This window comes from Choristoneura fumiferana, chromosome 8 (genome assembly GCF_025370935.1).
Source record: "Choristoneura fumiferana chromosome 8, NRCan_CFum_1, whole genome shotgun sequence".
Taxonomy (NCBI): domain Eukaryota; kingdom Metazoa; phylum Arthropoda; class Insecta; order Lepidoptera; family Tortricidae; genus Choristoneura; species Choristoneura fumiferana.
Genome location: NC_133479.1, coordinates 14,693,714 through 14,712,944, shown reverse-complemented (window position 1 = coordinate 14,712,944; position 19,231 = coordinate 14,693,714). Strand labels below are relative to the sequence as shown.

Genomic DNA, 19,231 nt, shown 5'->3' with positions numbered 1-19,231 from the left:
GATCAAGTGAGAGTTGGACTCATGATAGAAGTATTCCGTATGTTGGTGCGTACCTAGAATATTGGTAGATTCTGAATGTTATTTTAACCTACACGTAGATTTATTTGTTTTTCTGTAGTCGAGCTAGTAGGTACATTTGAGCACCATATAGCATTTTAATTGTTTGTTTTTTGAACTTAAACTTTTTTAATACTTGGAATAAGAACAAATTATTGATTGAACGTTGAAGTTTCCTATTTGGATATTTCATAAACTTCATTGCTAAATTTTGGTTAGTTAACACCATTTTATTAAAACGAAACATCACATTATCAAGTTTCTACCAGCTGCTTCAGAACAGCATCTACATAAATCCTCTAAACCCACAAAACGTATAGCCTATCAAACCTTCAATTACAACTTGGTATAATAACTCCCTAAAAATATAAAATGTCACTTTCGTTTTAGGGTTGTCCCCTATTTTTTTCAATTTAAACCATTTGACAAGCGGCGCGTCGAACGCAGCCACGGCCTTTCCGATGGTGCACAATGGCAGTTTTCAATAAGATTGGTTACACTACACTAAGCAATGCAATCAATCAAAATTGCATCGATCTATACGGACGCATGGTCGCCCTACCCACGCCGCGACCATTAAACGTTGCAACGACAAAAGACGAAACGACACTCATTTGAAAGAATAAGGTGTTTAGTTTAGTAAAAAGTACGTACCTATGTCAACTACCATTTACGAAAATTAGATATGTTAGATGTAATCATGACCACAAAAGTGATATGCGATGTAGGAAGTGATTGCTTTTAACCCGTGCATACAGAAGTATTTGTGCTTCGCGATGCAGAAAGTAATTACCTTTAACCCGTGCAATTAATTTTGAATCTTTTACACTGTTGTTGATGTGCTTAGCTTAATGTGCCCTACACCTGCTCAACTAATTAAACATTTATACATCACAAATTAAATGTCCAAGACTATGTAAATAGCGATACTAACAGTAAGTAAACTACAGTCATTCATAATAAAGCAACCATGTTCGACGACATGGACCTATTTGTTACCGAGACTTATCTAGTAAACAAACTTAAAGCCACGCGTGTAATTATGTAAATTAATTATGAAAATGCTGGCGTGCGCACACTAGCTTCTTTAAAGTAAGCAGACCATGAAATGCTCACAAAAAGCCGACAATTACATATATCTCATAATTGTTCTTGGTGAAGGCCCTTATCAATGTATCGTTCAATTTTAATAATACCTTTGTAATTCTTTTAACACTTTAACAATGATTTATTAATCGTGTTTTTTACTGTTATTATGGCCCTTATTTGTCTTTAATTATTAAAATAACAGTGTTTTTCTGTTTGAAATGTGCCAGGAGGGTTGAAAAATCGTAAAAAAAACAAAGTGGGAGGTTCTCATTAATACTAATATAATTGTAAGGCTGTACGCTCACCCGCTCGGACGGACTCATTAGTAAATAACGAATGCATGAGGCACGCCTTCCGAGTGTTTCGGAACATTTCTTCATTTGTCTAACAAACGTTTTATCGTTTTTAGCCTTTTTTACATTTCTACGGTAATTATAGTTTGTGTTTGTAACAGATATACATCATTTTTAATAGGCAGGGATACCGTCCGTTGTAATTGAATTTTAATAAAGTTATGAATCTACTAGCATGTGAGTTGAAAACAATTTGTATAAACAAACTGTCGTGTTTTCGCTCGGTAAATGTTAAAAAGCGTACAGTCACCAGCATTAATATCTGCCACAGCAGAGCGTGCAAAAATATCTGACACGTCCTTCCGGCCCTAGAAATAGAGCCGTATCAGAAATTTATGCACGCTTGTTGTGTATCAGATATTAGTGCTGGTGACTGTACCAGGCGTTGAAAATATTTTACAGGTCGATTCACAAGAACTGGCACAAATGGATTGAATGAGTGAACAAAGGTATCTGTGTGTCACCTATTTGAATACACTTCACACAAATATTAAAATGTCAATGCATCTGTCATTTTCCTACAAAAATGTCTTAATTACATTACTTTCGTTCCATCCATTCGTATCTATGTTTTCGTTTCACTCATGACTATTCGTGGTCGTCGTTTCAAGTATGTGTAGCCCGCTTCACTATTCGCCGCCACTTGATTCTGATGGTAGCTTTCCTTGTGCATGCATGCAAAGGACATCCACGGCTGCTTTTATTCGGTCGGTCCATACTTACTATTACTATGCAATAAATTAAAATAAATACATATTGGCAATTACCTACCTAAATTTACTTAAGCAAAATTGAATTCATTCAAGTTGAAAATATAAACTGAAATATAGATGCACAGAAAAACCAGAAAAATAAGACCAACACTGGGAATCGAACCCAGGTCCTCGGTATTCCGTACCGCGTGCTATACCGCTACACCACTGTTGGTCAACGGCATAGACACGAATTTCCCCTATGCACCACATATCTCAGCTTGTTTGTTTCTTATTTAGCCACTTAAGCAGCAAGTTAAGTTTCATTCAAGATATTATAATTAGTAGTTTGTATCACATCAAGTTATACGTGATTGTGTTAAGCATCAGTAATCTCCATTGATTTATAACATTTGCTATGGGAAACCCTCCGGTGTTCATTGAAAGCCTCCCATCCGCTGACCTAGCCCAACTTTCCCACGAGTTTTCCCTTTAGCCCTCCTATTAATTGTTGCCCTAACGAACCACCAGTTAACCCTTCCATGCAAATCAACCCCTGTCTGTTTTCGCACTTTTCACGGCTCCATTGAATTAAAGCGAACATCAGCTAATAAGGAAGGGGTTGAAACTTGGGAATGGGACACTTTATTTATTTGTGAGATTCTGGAGGTTGTTTAATTAATGATCTTACCCCTGGGGCTGTTGTTAGCCGAGGTTTGTTTAATTGTGGCATTTAGCAGGTCAGGGTCTTTCGTAGCGTAATATATTATAATTGTTTTGGGGAACGGTTTCCTTAAGGGTTGCAACGTTGATTTTAAGTCGTTAATTGTTGATCATTTGGAGCAATCTCGTGTTTCTTGATTCCAGCTCAAAATCTTAAGAGGATGAAAATAATGGTTTAATCGTGTTGTAGGTAGTTTTTACTTCGTTGTTTATAATCTTGTTTTTAATTGGACTATTAGCGTCTTAAAAATCATAAAACTTAAAAGTTTTCATAGTGATATGATATCAAGCAATAAATTTCCCCATTAATCGAATCACAAAAGAATTGGAAGTCCCTCGTTCATAAACCTTACGTTTCCGAAACCGCGCAAACTTTCGCTTGGAAACTCCGGAGTCGTATTAAAGCAAAGCGTCGTCCCCTCCTGAAAACCGCAAAACCGAGTTGACGAGGAAAATCAAAGGAAAGTTAAATGAGCGAGTGTCCGCCCTTCGGCGTTAATTGCTTAATCGTCTTGTCGTGGGCGGGCTTAAGGCTTGCTCGGAACAGTGCGGAACGACGACGATACGACACAATTTTACTTTTTCAATGTCTAACAAAGTGAGTTACCAAACTTGCTAACGGTAAACGAATTTTTTGTTGACCAAAAGGATAAATATCAGTACTTTAAGATGTGGGTATACCTGACCCACTCTCATGAAAAATTAAGAAGAACTTATGTATTACCTATCAAAATCTGTAATGATAACGTCAGTTTATCAATCGTGTCGTTGTCGTATCGTGTCTCCAAATAAGTCCGCTTAATTGCCCAGACGACTGACCACTTAAGCCGAAAACTCCCCGCAACCCCCGAAGACTTCCGACAACTCGGCGTAATCACAAGGCGTGTTTAATTACGCTCGCTCGGACACCGGGAATTAATTACTTGAGTTCACTTTGAGTGCTTGTTTATTGCGAGGGGATCGCGTTGCGTCCCTTAAAGGTGTCGGGGTCTGTAATTGGTTTTAATTTTTGTTTTTAATTGCGATTATACGGTCATCTAAGCGGAGGAAAAGTTAAGCTTGCGCTTTTGAGGACAGTCCGCAGTAGACAAATTTTAAAATGATTTTTAAAACTTTCTATGACTTTTGATGTTATTGAGTGGCGGATACTTTTGTACGTGAGTCACAGACAAACAGTGGCCTACATTTGTACCTGAGTTCCGATTAATTAGGCATTGAGACACGCAAACGCAATTGACTGGGAAGGAAGCAATTACCGCACAATCTACACGAGTAGGTACTGCATATTTGTAGATAGATAAACTCAGGTTTGTTGCACTGTGTTCATTCCTAAGTATGGACTCATTAGTATGGTATTTGGAGAAAAAATACGTAGAAATTGTTAAAAGTATGTAATATATCACCGAAACTTATTAAGGAAAATTAATGGAAAGCGAAGCAGAGATTAATCACAAAGTCTGCAAACACGTGGGCAATTCAATTTCAATCAAGCCACCAAGAAAATTACTTAGAAGATGAGAAAATTAAATTAAAGGAACGCGCGAGCTAACAAGTCTCGGTTACAAATTAAACAAGCCGAGTGTCAGCGGCCGCGGCGCGGTGATTTAAGAAGATGAGGAAGAATCTAATTACAGTGAGACTTTCCGCAGCCTCTTTAATTGAGAACCTTAGCCGCGAGTGCCACCAGCCGGACCCCGGAACCCGGCCTGTTTGCATTCCCCCTAATCGCACTCCGGCGTCGATTACACTTTTTCACATTTTTTAATTCCGTTCAAGCTTTTAATTTTCTCGCGCGCCTTTTCTTTTATACCGCTCGTTCCTTCTTTCCGTTCGCCGGCGATATTTCTCGCCGCCATTATGCGCGCCGTAATGAGATTTTCTTTCATTATGCTTAATCTCCCGATTAATTCAAATGTTAATCTCCTCTTTTCACGTAGCTTTTTTTACGAGCGGAATGCTACCGTAGCGAAACAGCGAGGCGTCACAATCGACTACGGATTTCGGGCGCGACATTTAAAATAATTAAGCGACGTGACTTCAGCGGGCGGGCGCCTAGGTTCCCAGCGGCGAGCACGTCCGAGGAATAGGAGATCGGCTCGGCCGATTAGGTCATCAATAATTTAATTCGCAACAAATTCAAAACGCCGGTCGGCCCCCAGATAGGTGCGTCGAGACGTGTCCGGAACGCCAATGGCGAGTCTAGGAGTGGGCAAATTGAAAACACCTCCGGCGTGGCTGTAAACACGTCACGTGATTTAGGTTTTAATCAAGTAGGGACGCGCCGCCCAGTCGTAATTGTGACAAATCCTCTGTTTGTCCAGAGGAACTTTTAACTTGCCGGCGGAACGGGCCGTAACGGCTGTTCGCACGTGCCGGTGCCGGCCCGGCGAGGGAGACGGTTTTTTGTCGACACATGTGCTCCGGCGCCCACCCCGCCGGAGGCTTGATTAATTTTTAATATTTTTTCTTCCAGTTCACGTACGCAATTTTCACTTTACCACTTACACCGTGCACTTTGTTCTGTCGAATCGAGCACGATCACGTCACGTGCCTGCAGTAAAACTATTGACATCTTTGAAATCTGCTGGATAACTAAGCACAGTTTAGCGACCAGGACTTTGTAAGATCTTACGATTCATAAAAATGTGACAATGTTTAAATAGTGTGTCAGTATGTGTCATTGAGTGAGTTAAGGCGGCGTTTAAAACGCCCGCGCGACTCCTACGAGCTCATTACCAATTAGCGGCGCGAATTAACAGCGCAGCGTGCGTCCTCGCAAAGGTAATAAAGCTAACTCGTGCACAATCTGGTGGACTGCTCGACCACGCAGACTTGACACTACATTGACCGACAACAGGACGTCTACATTTCTTTTTTATCTCGACGAGACTTAAATTTATTTTATTAATAATGAAAGTATACATTATACTTATCCTACTAATATTATAAAATAAGAAAGTTTGTGAAGATGTTTGTTGCTCAATCATGAAATAAAGTCTGAATGAATTAATCTATCTGATTGAGTCCCGATGAAGGACATTAGGTTCTATAATTTTTATTCTGGAAAATTGAATACATCCCGCGAGATAGGGATAAACAAATTATTTGCAAACGAAGCCGCGGGTAACAGCTAGACAATTATATTTTTTTAATATATTTTTTTAACATATCACTGAAAAAAAGGATAAAAATTATGCTAATATTGCAAAACTGGCTTTGTAAGACATCACCTAACTTTTAACTAATAGTAGGCCTTTGTTTTGTAGTCACTCAAGTTATGTTACAAGCAACAAATTTTTTTGTTACTCTTAGCAAATCTTTTTGTTTTTTTCAGTATAATACGCTACTAAACGGACCGTCGCTAGAAAACCTGATTTCAAATAAAAAAACCGCATTCAAATCGGCCCACCCGTTTAAGAGCCTCGGTGCCACAGACAGACACGCAGACAGACACACACATAGCGGTCAAACTTATAACACCCCTTTCTTTGCGTCGTGGGTTAAAAAGAAAGAAAGTTAGTTTCCACATTTTTGCAGACGTTGGTTTAACGATCTATCTATGCGCACAAAACACAATGTACCTATATATACCTAAAGAAAGGGGTGTCTTGCCGTCTTGCGACGTATAGTAAAAAGCTTCAAAAGATTCTTTTGTGAAACCTCATTTAAACCTCTTCTTTCAGCAAGACAAAGGTAAAAGCGCAATGAAAAGAACAGCGATCTGTGTAATTTCAGATTTATGAAACATACTTAGGTAGCTGACGTTAGTCTGCGAAAGGATAATAATTATTTGTTCGTTAGCAAAAAGATGTCAGTTCTGCGCGTGTACAGGCGTGTTCTTCTCTCGAAGTAATCTGTCGCAATTATTGCATGGCGCATATCCCGATTAGACGGCGCGACGGCAATTAGGTCGGCGGACACTCGCGTTAGTGGCCAATGAGGAAACGCCTAAACACCGCTCGTTGTGCCAAAACGACCGTCCATTGACAAACCGCACACCCCGCTCGCCCGAAACTACCGCGCAGTCCCGTCACGTGCTTTACTCAACCACTGATTATTTTTTAAGCCTAATGGAAAAAACCACTAACGAAAACGAACGGTCAGCACACGCATCTACTCCCCTATTTATAAATCACATCCGCACTCTTTGTAAATTCAACTCCGTAACCGGAACCCACCCTCCCGAGAGTTCAAAGAGTGCGCCGTCCGGGGCAATGTCCAAATTATAAATTCGCATTAGATCGGACGCGCACGGTTCGTTTACCATTTCATTTTGGTTCAATATCGCCACTCTACTTTGTTCCACACACTCCCTACGGCCCCCACACCCCCTCCGGCGCCTTAAGACGCCGGGAAATATCTGCGTTTTAAGCTATATTTCTTTCATCCCTCATTTTTGCAGTTCGTAGCAATCTGAAATCCAACACGTCCCCCGCAGGGTACCCCTCCTCCGGGGGGTTCCCCCTACGTATTCTTGTTCCCGGATAAAAAAAGCGATATCTATTTATAAAATGTACGGTTGTACGTAACGTGTGTGGACGAGGATTAGTGCATGTGTGTGCGGCGTGCGCGTGTGCGTCGCCCGCTCATTTGCAAACCGTCTCCTGAGATGACGTCCTCCAGTTGGTTATCCCGTTCTTATTGCCCCCTTCTCTCCTTGATTGCTGTGTATGTGGAAAAGTTTGGAGCTCTTTCGGTGATGGAAATTGATTTTGTCGCGGAAACGGAAAAGTTATAATACGGCTCATTTCCCAAGTGTTGTCATTAATACTTTTCTCCTCATAATGTCCGTAAAATCTCTTAAACGATTTCCTCGAAAGAAAAGTTCATAAGATGTTATTTTCAGTGAAGTTAAGTTTTGCAATGCTTTTAGTGTTGTTCAAATTTAAGGTGCTTTCTGAGGCTATTTAAAAATTTAAAGTAGTAGTGAGAGAGCGGCGGGAAGGGAAACTATTCTAAATAAGTAATCCGAGAGTGGAGGCGGGCGGCCGCGGCGGAGCGGTGGCCGCGCTCACGTATGAACGTAATTATAAAAATTGAAGGCAACTCGAGTCGCTCCTTGGAGCTCTCCCTCGCTCCCGCGGAGTCGTGCATTTTTTCGTACATATTAAACTCCCCCCGCCCGCGCCCGCGCCACTTCACCCCGCGACTCCTCTTTTTAATCGATTTTCCCGACACAAGGGGTGAGTCCTCTGGGGTGAATGTAATTTTTTATGCGTTTTTTCCGTTAGAGGAGACGGCCGCCGGAGGTGCCATTACGCCATGCCTTGCTGAGAATATTTTAATTATAAGGCATTAGCGCGTTTTATGATAGCACTCCCGCTCGAATTTATAAACGATCGAGTCTTAAAGTAATTAAATATTTGAATGTGGTGAGATTTCTCCGAGGAGCTGCAGGGAGCGGATAATGCGCCAGCCACTCGGGCGTTAATATGATGGATAGAAAATTCGATGAAATCATTGCTTAATGGCCGTTGGAATTGCTACGGGAGTTAAATCGAGTTTCTGCATTTTTACGTTACAGCGCAATCTGCACTAACTTATTTTGATTGCTTTAGGGAGAAATCATAATCTTTTTAAATGTTCCTCAGATTCTAGGTGAGCTTCTTTCTTACATTAACTTGTTCTTTGTTGCAATCCAATCATAAAACAACCATACTGTACCTGTATGTAATTAAGAAACACGCAGTCCTTTCTTTACCGAGCACGCCCTTACCACTTACTTATTCCACAGTCTCAATCTAAACACACAAGTTTCAACGACATTATGTATATATATACAAGTTGACTTATTTCTGCCAACATTTTTAACAAGTCCCGGGTGTCCCGGACTGGCCACTGCTCCCTGATTGATGACGTCCCTCTCCTAACTGCTTACAGTGGCGATTATCGCTTTAGATTGTGTGACACATCGTTTGCTCAGCTACAGTAACGTTCGCCGATTGTTTTTGTTGGAACTTAATTCTATCCGGTACGAAGGGCCGAGATAAGATCGTAAAGGCTGTTCTCAAGTAGGCAAGTTAAGGAAATAGAAGAAATTTTATTTAATTCCTTTGTCAATAGAAATAATGATTACCGAAAACACATTGTTTTAATCATTTGCCTGAATAGGATGAACTATAACTCACTGGGAGTTACATCTACGACCTCAATCTTCAGCTAGATACCACTAGGTGACAAAGAAGACATTCGTTGGTCAGTTTTGATTAATAAAAATATTAACAGCTTTAATTAGGTACTTAAATGCGAAGAAGCCAACATTTGGATGAACTATTTTGCAACTAACCTATCCCAATTTATTAATTAACGTGCGTAGATACATCATAGCAAGTATAACCTATAAAAAACTGCACGTCCTAATTCGATTATTGCGGTAAGTAAACGTGAACAAAGCGGATTCGCGTACTTTGTGCCCGCTTACACTAGTGACGGCGGCAAGCGGTGACACCTAAGGTTTCTTGTAAGACTTGTCCGACACACGAGTTACGTGACGCCAAGCATCAGCCTGTATATCGGACACAAAGTTTTTACTAGCGCACATTCATTAAAACCATGGCCAAACCCAGGTTTGTAGAAAAATAATCATCTTCATCATTCATATCAACTGTAGGACGTCCATTGTTAGACAAAGACATTAAAATAATGATAGGAATAAATTTAGGGTGATACCTTCACTATAAAACTTCAAAATTCGTAGTGATTCGTAATTCCGAGTGAGTAGTTTGTGTACCGATAAATGAAATGCTACGTAAAACGGAATTCGTTTATAACAGTTTCTCAAATTCGTTGGATTTTAAGATCTGTCACTGCGTGCTTGTTTCGTGGGTGGGTACAGGCTCCCACAAATGAATTGAGGGCTGGAGCATACAGCCAAATGCAAAGCATTCATTCATTTAAAAAAAATACCTACTTCTAATACTTTACTCAAAAATCTAAACCGTTTACTTCTGGCCAGGAGCCCACAAAAAATGATAATTACAATGTCTTAGTCTATGTTAAAATCTAGTGATATTTTCATCGACATTTTAGAATTTACATGCATTGAGAAAATTATTTAGAAGAATGTTAAAAGTTCGACGACCTAAGTTTTGTTGCTTTCAATTTGATACAAACTTTGAATAAGCTCGTATTGAAATTTCATCAAAGCAAACACGCATATTTTGTCGGGCCATTGAACTTTGTAAATCTTAACCTTTCTATCGCGTCTTTTTAAACAGTAAAAACTATGTAAAAACATTTTATTCCAATTCTATTTCTTTTTAGTATACCTACACAGATATTCTACGATATTCTCAGAGAGTCTGTTATGTTGGCTATACACTTAATTTCATTTTAAATTTTCCCTGCTGGAGAAGGATCATAATTATATATTTTACTGTTACATACTCAACTTGTTAAATCTCGTAATAGTTGAAGTACGTCAATTAATTACCTGTTTTGCACAGATTTTAAAGTGCATCATACAGAGCCTTGTCGTTTGATAAGCTGTTTAGTCAGGCGCATTTTGAACCATCGCACTAAAAATAAATGACCATCAGATAAGGAAGGTTATTCCGACTCTAACGTACCTCGTCCCATTACCAAGTCGAGTTCACCTGAAGGTCCGTTAGCCTAATTGCTCCTTCGATGGGCGGGCGACAGTGATGGGACGCACGTCAGTCCCTGTCGACTCCGCTACGCTTACGGAATACGCCCGTCCGATGTACAGATTGATTTGGTGATAGAAATTCCAACTGGTTCAAATCCATACAAACCCTGATAAAGGTCACTTTAAAATTGACTCTGATCGCGATTGTATAATAAGAGTATAAAATCTATTCAGTTCGCAATTTCTGAAACTGCTTAACAAATGCTTTTAACATCCAATCTGCGCTTTGTTAAAGCTAAACCGTCACCGAAGTCAAACTATCAATTTTTAATTTTATATTTTTTCGTACCTAATAATAAGGCCAGGCCAAACTTTTCTATAACTTCCCCTTCTGAGCACGCCGCTTAGATGAAAACATTTTTTTTTTACAAAACATGCTTTATACGTTTGGTCCAGTTAAATAATGACATGACATGTGACCGACACTGATCCAAGAAGCTGACTGGACGGGGAAGACATGTACGGTTAATTAACGTCCATTAAATTGGTGTCACTGCAGTAAGTAAACTAACGTTACGTAACGTTTAACGGTGACTGTCTAAAAGATTCATGACTTTAAACCAGTAGGTACAGCTCATGAAACTTTTATAATTGATTACAATGATAAAGGCACGTTGAAGTCTGAACAATGCGTTATAGTCCAATAATAGCGGCCTTAATGAGATGTAAATGAGCAGGGAAATACCGTCGCCGGCGCGTTATAATAACGCGTAACGACCTACAAGTCCGGATTAAGAAGCCCTTTGACTTAAACCTAGCCACCAAAGGAGCTGACCAATCTACGCCCTTTTGCAACTATACAAATCCAACGGTTTACACTGAGCATACGGTTTGAAGTTCCTTGGTAGTCTACGTTTCTTGGATGCGATGTGTGGCCGGTTAAGTATCACAATAGTGTTGCTATTTTGTAACTAATTGGCAGAAAGGGTTGCGAATTAAAGTCAGGGCCGCGGCGTGTTGTAGTAGGCTTTGTAGGCTCTGTGCCTCCGCTTAATAAATGCTAAGAAGGTAAAGATTTTAAAATTATACTAACACACTAATAAGCAGCATAATAGGATGTGTTCTATTAAAGCCAATAAATTAAAAGTGGCTTAATTTAAATTCCTAATGGAAGAAAATATAGTTGTTGTATCTTCAAGCAACAGAGACGAATGTGAACTAGCCAGTCCATTTGATCTTTCAATAGGTGAACAACATAGTCATAGCGGTTCTACCCAGCGCGGAGCATACGTCAACCCTATTAACGTGCGGGTAGCCAACATTTGGCCATTTAAGGTGATCATTAGCATGTCGGTAGCTTGACATGCGTATGAGCAACGCCCAGGCAGAGCTAGGCCCTCATTACCCAGCCCACGATCTACCAATCAGAGCGGGCGATTGTTAACAGGCTGATTGAAAGCTATGCTCCGTTTCGCACGACATTATTCAAGCAGATTCCCGCATGCGATTAAACTCGGAATCGCGCCGGCACAGAGATAAGTATAACTTAGGAGCCTGTGAGGGCAGTTCGGGCTCTAGGTAATGTTAAGGTTGGATTGATAAAGTGGGTTATGGTTAAATTGAATGTTGATTTCGTATATACGATAGTTGCTTGCGAGTTTGACTTGTCCATCTAAAATACATTTAATTTGAATTTATCTATGTCTAAAATCATCCGAAAGGAAGTTGAAGTAATACATTTTAAAAAGGCGTCCATTTCCAGAAATGTGCACTCTTTAATACCCGCTCATGAATCTTTTAAACTCTATCGTTGCTTCGTTATTCAGTTCACACTAGCTGCAACATAAAGCCTGGTTTATACCACGAAGAATAGGACAGAAACTGGAGCGAGAAGTTTCTATATCGCAGCACAATCAGTCTGTTGAGGCCTTGCCCTTACTGCGTGGCTGCTATGTATTATGCATTCGTGAATATAGCCCGCATAAAGCAGAGTCCGAATCAATTACAGCGGTCGGGCTCGTTAGAAACGCATCACGCATGTAAAGTGAGCAAGGTACGCGACTGTCTTGATGCTGGAACAATGGAGCGCCCAAATTGGGTGGTGATAGTGCCTTGTTTTTGTTCGAGTTTAAATCTATGACAGGAGCTGGTGCGAGTATTGTTCGGAGCTAGTTTAAATGTGCAATGTTTTGGCCTCTAATATTTTACACGTCGCTGTCGCTTTCAGTCGTCGTTAGTGTTACAAATTTTACCAAAACACATTATGTATACAAAATAATTTACACAGTACGCAAACTTAAAAATGAATGTGTAACTCAAGAGCGATTCACGGCCGCAATGGCCCTCACTGTAAGTGGATTAACCCCTTTACAGACGCCTCCGCGAGCCAGTACTTACACATGTCGATGCTTAACCCTTCGACAGCGAATATTTGTACCAATATGATGTTCGAGGTGCGATATTTGTACAGTTTCTAGAAGTTTACCGATGCAAAATACCAAATCACATTCTGGTCCCTATTTATGACGTCGCTCATAGTGAGATCATGATAATTGTTTGGTTTGACTAAGGTATTGTTTGCATTGTTGCAGGCACATCAAACGTCCCTCAGCCGCAGCCCCAGGGTCTAATAGTGGAGACCGGCAACGGTGCTAGCGTTCTTCAGCTGCCGGCGACTACGCTCGAGCAGATCCGGCACATCGCGTCCGACCCCGGCGCGTCCACGCTGCGCCTGCCGCCGGCCGCCCCCGAGCCGCCCGCCGGCGCCCGCGAGCTCGACTTCGACCTGTGCTACGTGTGCAAGCACTGTAAAGTGGCCTTCCCCACGCCGGGCCCGCTGCAGCTGCACCAGGCGCGCGCGTGTTACGCGGGGCGCGAGGCGGCGCGCGGCGTGATCCGCGTGGTGCAGCCGGCGCTGGAGTGCCGCGCCTGCCCTGGCGAGCGCTTTCGCTCCGGCGCCGAGTTCCGCCGGCACGCCGAGGGCGAGCCGCACCAACGCAACGTGGCGCCGCCGCCGCCGCCGCCGCGGAGCCGCTCACGCACGAGATGGAGGACGTCGTGAACCAGATCACGCTGCTGGCCGCGCGCGCCGCGCAGGCGCAGGACGCGCCCAAGACCCCAACGCCAACTTCTGCGTGCCCGGCCCGCGCTTCCCGCCACCCGGCGAGCTGCCCCTCGCCAGCGCCGGACACTAATTCTAATCTGACGAAATGTATAGTTACTATCCTAGAGCCCCTCGCTCTCTCCGTTGTCCGACAACGCAGCAGTTCACTATTAGCTCTTAACGCTTCTTTTCGTTGACGAACGTCGCCGCGAGAGCGGCACTTTCCTAATGAAACATTTAAAGCTTGTAGTTGTAAGTATAGGTTAATGGGCTGGGACCGTCGCCCGGTCGGCCCGCCGGCCGCCGCGCGCCGCGCACTGGGAGGCGGCGGCGGCGGGCGCCGCGCGGCCGCAGCTGCGCGCGCACTCATATCATACGTTAGACAGGTTTTATAATATACGTTTATCGTGGCAGCGCGCCACCGCGGCCGCGCCGGCGCCTTCACCACTGTAACATCAACTCCCAGGAAAGCAAGTTCCTATCTTTATGGCATATAATATTATCGATATTGATAATTACGATTTAATTATTGTTTAAAGCTATGTAATACATACATATAATCGTTCTAATTTTAGGCATAGATACGTTCTCGTAAGAAGTTCCTGACGCATCGTAAATGTATGAAGATATATATAGTGATATACGTATATGATTTTTTTAAACATGAAGCGAAGTTAGGTACGTATGTTAAGCAGTAGAGCGGGGTCCGGCCGCGGGTGCCATGCCAGCCCCGCGCCCGCGCCGCCGCGCGTCTTTCGATGAAAGCGCGCTGCGCGCCAGCCGCCCGCGGGCCGCGACGCCGCGTAGGCTTATTGGTAACAGTTAATTGTAATAATTATATTAACGTAGCAAACTTTTCCAAAACGAACGAACTCGAAACTCGGGCTGCGCGCCAGCGCTCAGCCTACCTCGCAAACAAGTGAGTTTATTTTGGAACTAAGTGTGATTCTTGAATTTTTATTGATATAGTAATGATTATTAGTAGTGGCGTAAGTGAGTCCAAAGGCATGGAGGTACATGCGGCGCGTGGCCCGCGCCTGCGCTCGCCCCTCGCATGTATATTCATCACTTTACTGTGTGCGGGAAGTCCCTTATATTTTCAATGGCACAGATCAAGTTATTTGAAATATTTTACATATTTACATTTTATCTAGTGGAGTTTACTACAATATTTTATCTACGAGTGAGTCCTAATACAACATTGATTTGTTTTTTAGTAAAGTGCAATGTTTTATTCCACCGGTTGCCGGTCTTGTTATCCTGTAGGTGTATGTGCAATGGCCGCGCCGCCGCCTGCGCCCGCGCCCCTCCGCTCGCTCGCCGCTGGGGTTATACCAACGTTTTTATTGAAAATTTTATTCCACGCTATATTGAGGAAATTATTGCGAAGCGCGCCCCCAGCGGCTCGGTAGCTGATACGGTGTCCTTGGAGACGCCAGGGAGGCAACATTAAGTAATGTATAGTAGACCAAGAAATTGATTTACCACCCTAAGGTTTAACGTCGCTTAAAATGTCAAAGGATATTTCACTCGCAAGTCAATAATGAAAATCAGACTTATTGTTTTATTTCTGAAGTAAGAACTGTCATTAAAATTCGTAAAGCACTTTCTTGGTGAACCATACATTCGTCGAGCGTAGAGCGCATCCAGCACAGAGCAATGCGCGGCGAGCGCGGGCGGAGCCGGCAGCGCAGCCCGACGCGAGGCGCGCGTCGCTACGACATAATTACTGTTTGGTTGCGCGGGAGCAGCGCGCAGCAACCGGCGCCCGCGCCGCGTTGACTCTGTAGTTTTATTTGGGTCGGTTTTGTAATCGGAAGTATGTAAGTTTGAGTTAGCGTAGGTGACGTCGGTAGTGCGAGTGTCTCCGCGGACGACTGCCCGCGGAATGAATCATGGTTCCTATGTATATTTCAATATTATCGCATCTAGAGTTTCACTATACTTTCCGAATACAAATTTTAATATTTAAGATTAATTCGGATTAGTCTGTTGTATCTGCTGCAGAGGTGCCGCCACGGCCATGTTGTTTGTTTATTTGTGTAGGCTATTTCTCTTCGTTTTATCATTTGTGTAAGCGTACCGCAGCGTACCTTGATATTATTATAATTTTGTTAAACTATAAACATGAAGATGTGTAGACTGTCCTAATCCTATAGGTAATGTTGGTTACGAATAAGTTTATGATCGTGAAAAGGTAGCACTTGTGTCTATCATAGTTCCTAATACTGTGTAAACGAGAACTTATTTTAAAAATTCTTTACTAGTGAAATATACCGTTCCTACTATTTTAATCTTACAAAAATGTTATACTGATCCGAGTAAATGAATCATTTTCAAATTATAATATTTTATTGATGCTTCAAAATGTCAATTTGTTCTCAACAATTTGTTGGTTGGTGTGATTTGATAGCAAATGTTTGTCATATCTCCGAGGTATATTGTTTTAGGTGATTTCGTAGCGTTTAGTTTCCGTCGTACTAGCATGGCGTGCGCGTAGCCCTCTACGCGCTACGCGCTACGACCCGCCGTAGCGACAACAGATAACGAATACATTGTCAAGTGTAAATGGTAAAAATAAACTCAAAGTTAGTTTATCAGATTCTGGAGTTTTATTTTCTTATCCTTTAAATATTTTGTGGGGAAAAGTAATAACGCAAAAGATAATAACGAAAAAGTTATGTAGCAATAACGACTGAAGTATTTTTACGTTGCATTTTCCTTATGTTTGAATGAACTCTCAAACGCATGAGAAGGGGATGTAATGAGGAACAACAGGTATGCCGTAATAGAGGTAAGTATTGTTAGTAAAACAACTAGTTAAATTGAAAACTCGCATAACTGAGCGAGGGGAAGGGTTCTAGTCGCTCGCTCTTCATAATAACACGCTATAACAAAAATATATTAGATACGAGTAGTGCTAGATCTTGGATTAGAAGAGATGGATTTCTCAGTAAGTCATACCATTTTTTTTTCCTTTTTGGAACCCTTATAAGGTCACTCGTGCATCTGTCTATCTATCTATTGGTCTGTCCGTCACAGCCAATTTGCAATGAAACACTGAAACGATTGAATTGAAATTTGGCACACGTATTTGTTGGCAAAAAGACAAACGTGGAATATAAATAAATGGAATTAAACATGGAGGCTACCTACCTACTTTTGGGAAGTAGGGTAGAAAATTAAAAAAACTGCATACCTATTAACCTACAATAACATGACATGTTTCAAATGAAAGGCCCAATATCAATAACCAACGTAAGATGATTCCACACTGCGTACATGCTGCTTAAGAGCAGGGCTCTCTCTGCTAACACTAGATATTCATAGATGCCCACAAATTTGTACGGATCCATCGACGCGAGAGCCTGACTCGCACTTAGACGGTTTTTTAACTTAAAACGGATCAGCGATTGATTTCTATCACCTATGGTTGATGGTAAGTATAAATGCTGAAAAATAGACGAAAGAACCAAATCTATTCCTTAGCAGTCCACATTACAATAGATATAATGTACCTAACGTAGCGCTTTATGCGAAGGATCAGAATAATAAGAAAAGAAGTACTTACATTCTTCTTTTTTATGAAATAGAGTGCCAAGTGGGTCATTTGATGATGAGTAAGCATCACCATACCCATGGACAGCCGCAACACCCTATAAAATCAGATGTGTTTGCCAGCCTAATGGGCTAAGAAAGAATACGTTCCGCTGCTGAACACAGGCCTCTTCTCAGAATGAGCGGGCTTGGACTGTAGTTTCCACTGAAGAGAAAGAAATAGGTACCATGTGACTTCACACGCAAGTACCGCCTTTATCAAAAAATCACTTTCTATCGTTTTTTTTTCGATCAATACTTATTGGTCGTATGTCCGTAGGATATTATGACAAATTCATGGAGCTGTCCTCGACCTATCCAGTACCCATCGAGATCATACATCGGTACTAAAGCACCGCTGTCCGTACGTTAGTTCGCAGGACTGTATCTTCTGCACCCTGCACCGTAGGTAAATAGGTGGACACTTGAATTTTGATAGTGTGTATTACTAAGCCGGCCATGCCATACCTATATGTATTGAATCAGTCAAAATGTATTTAATAAAAATATTGAAGATAAAAATCGAAGTTAAAAGGGTTCCCTACGCACTAGATTCGAGTTTTTTGACAATTTTGGTCGAACTTAATGATTGTACCTAATTTTAAAGTGCGATACCAATTTTAGAGTTCGGCTCCGGAACCGGAATGGCAAAAACGAACCCTTATAGTCTCGACATGTCTGTCTGTCTGTCCGTCCGTCCGCGGCTTTGCTCAGGGACTATCAATGCTAGAAAGCTGTTATTTTGCACGGATATATATGTAAACTATGCCGACAAAATGGCACAATAAAAAAACTAAAAAAACAATTTTTTAGGGTACCTACCTCCCATACCGTAGACGTAAAGTGGGGGTGACTTTTTTTTCTCATCCAACCCTTTAGTGTGGGGTATCGTTGGATAGGTATTTTAAAACCATTAGGGGTTTGATAAGACGATTTTTCGATTCATTGATTTTTTTGCGAAATATTCAACTTTAAAGTGTAAATTTTCATTAAAATCGAGCTTCCCCCCCCTCTCCTCTAAAATCTAAAAATTAGAAATAGTTCAGGATGGTAGTAAGTATAGTCAACTTACCACGCACAGGACTTATCACGCTAACACACACGAGTAATATTTACCTCGACGTTTCGGCAACATTACAGTGGCCGTGGTCACGAGTAGACCACACGGGTAGTAGTGGTAGTAAGTAAGTATATCAAACATTCAAGAAAAACTATAACGATAAAGTTTGCTTGAGAATTATTAGTAGTTTAAAATATACCTAAACTTGGAAGATTCTGTATAAAATACGAAATCATTAGAAAAATATTACTTAATTTTTTCGTAATGGCTACGGAACTCTATTTTGGGCGTGTCCGACACGCTCTTGGCCGGTTTTTCCTTAACTTTGAATGTTTCGGATGTTATTTTTTTACTTTGAACGTTTGTATGACTGTAAGTAAATAGGTTATATGTTATCTTAAATCTCGCAAGTCAAATATTGACTTAAAATTTGGTACGTTTAAGTATATGGAATTGTAAGTATAGTGACAAAAAATACAGACCAATAAAGTTTGTATTAAAAATGTAATTTATAAAAAAATGCATGTGTGTGAGGTTCCCAATTCGCACTGGGCCTGCGTAGGAACTACAGCCCAAAACCTCTCATTCTCATTCAAGGAGGCCAGTGCCCAACAGTGGGACGCATATAGGTTGGCTGGGATGGTGATGATGATTAGTAAGTTATGCCTACATACAGTTAACTATAGTCAACGGCCGTTATGAAGTAAATCCTGACACATTGCAAAACTATGAAGTTTCTGAATATTAACGATATGAATCATAGACAAAAATGCAATGCTTACTTGTTGCGAGCGACAGAGTAGTAGTAAGTACAGATTTTTTTTCAATTGTTGGCATTAACAATAATCAGGCACTTCATAGTTGTGGATGTGGTCAGGATTAACTTCATCGCGGACGGGTACTATAGATATATGAATACTTAGTTACTACAGTGTTTTCATTGTAGCATGGTGCGGGTGACACTTGATG

At 41.3% G+C, this 19,231-nt stretch overlaps 1 protein-coding gene across 1 annotated transcript in view; it reads left to right on the top strand.

The window, feature by feature from the left end:
- zfh2 (Zn finger homeodomain 2) overlaps nt 1-16,207 on the top strand; it is a 173,628-nt gene extending 157,421 nt beyond the window's left edge. The window contains 3 exon segments of the mRNA XM_074091401.1: nt 13,094-13,525; nt 13,528-13,607; nt 13,610-16,207. Of these exon segments, the coding sequence (XP_073947502.1) occupies nt 13,094-13,525; nt 13,528-13,607; nt 13,610-13,696 (599 nt within the window). The 3' untranslated portion in view covers nt 13,697-16,207.
- The last annotated feature ends 3,024 nt before the right edge of the window (nt 16,208-19,231 follow it).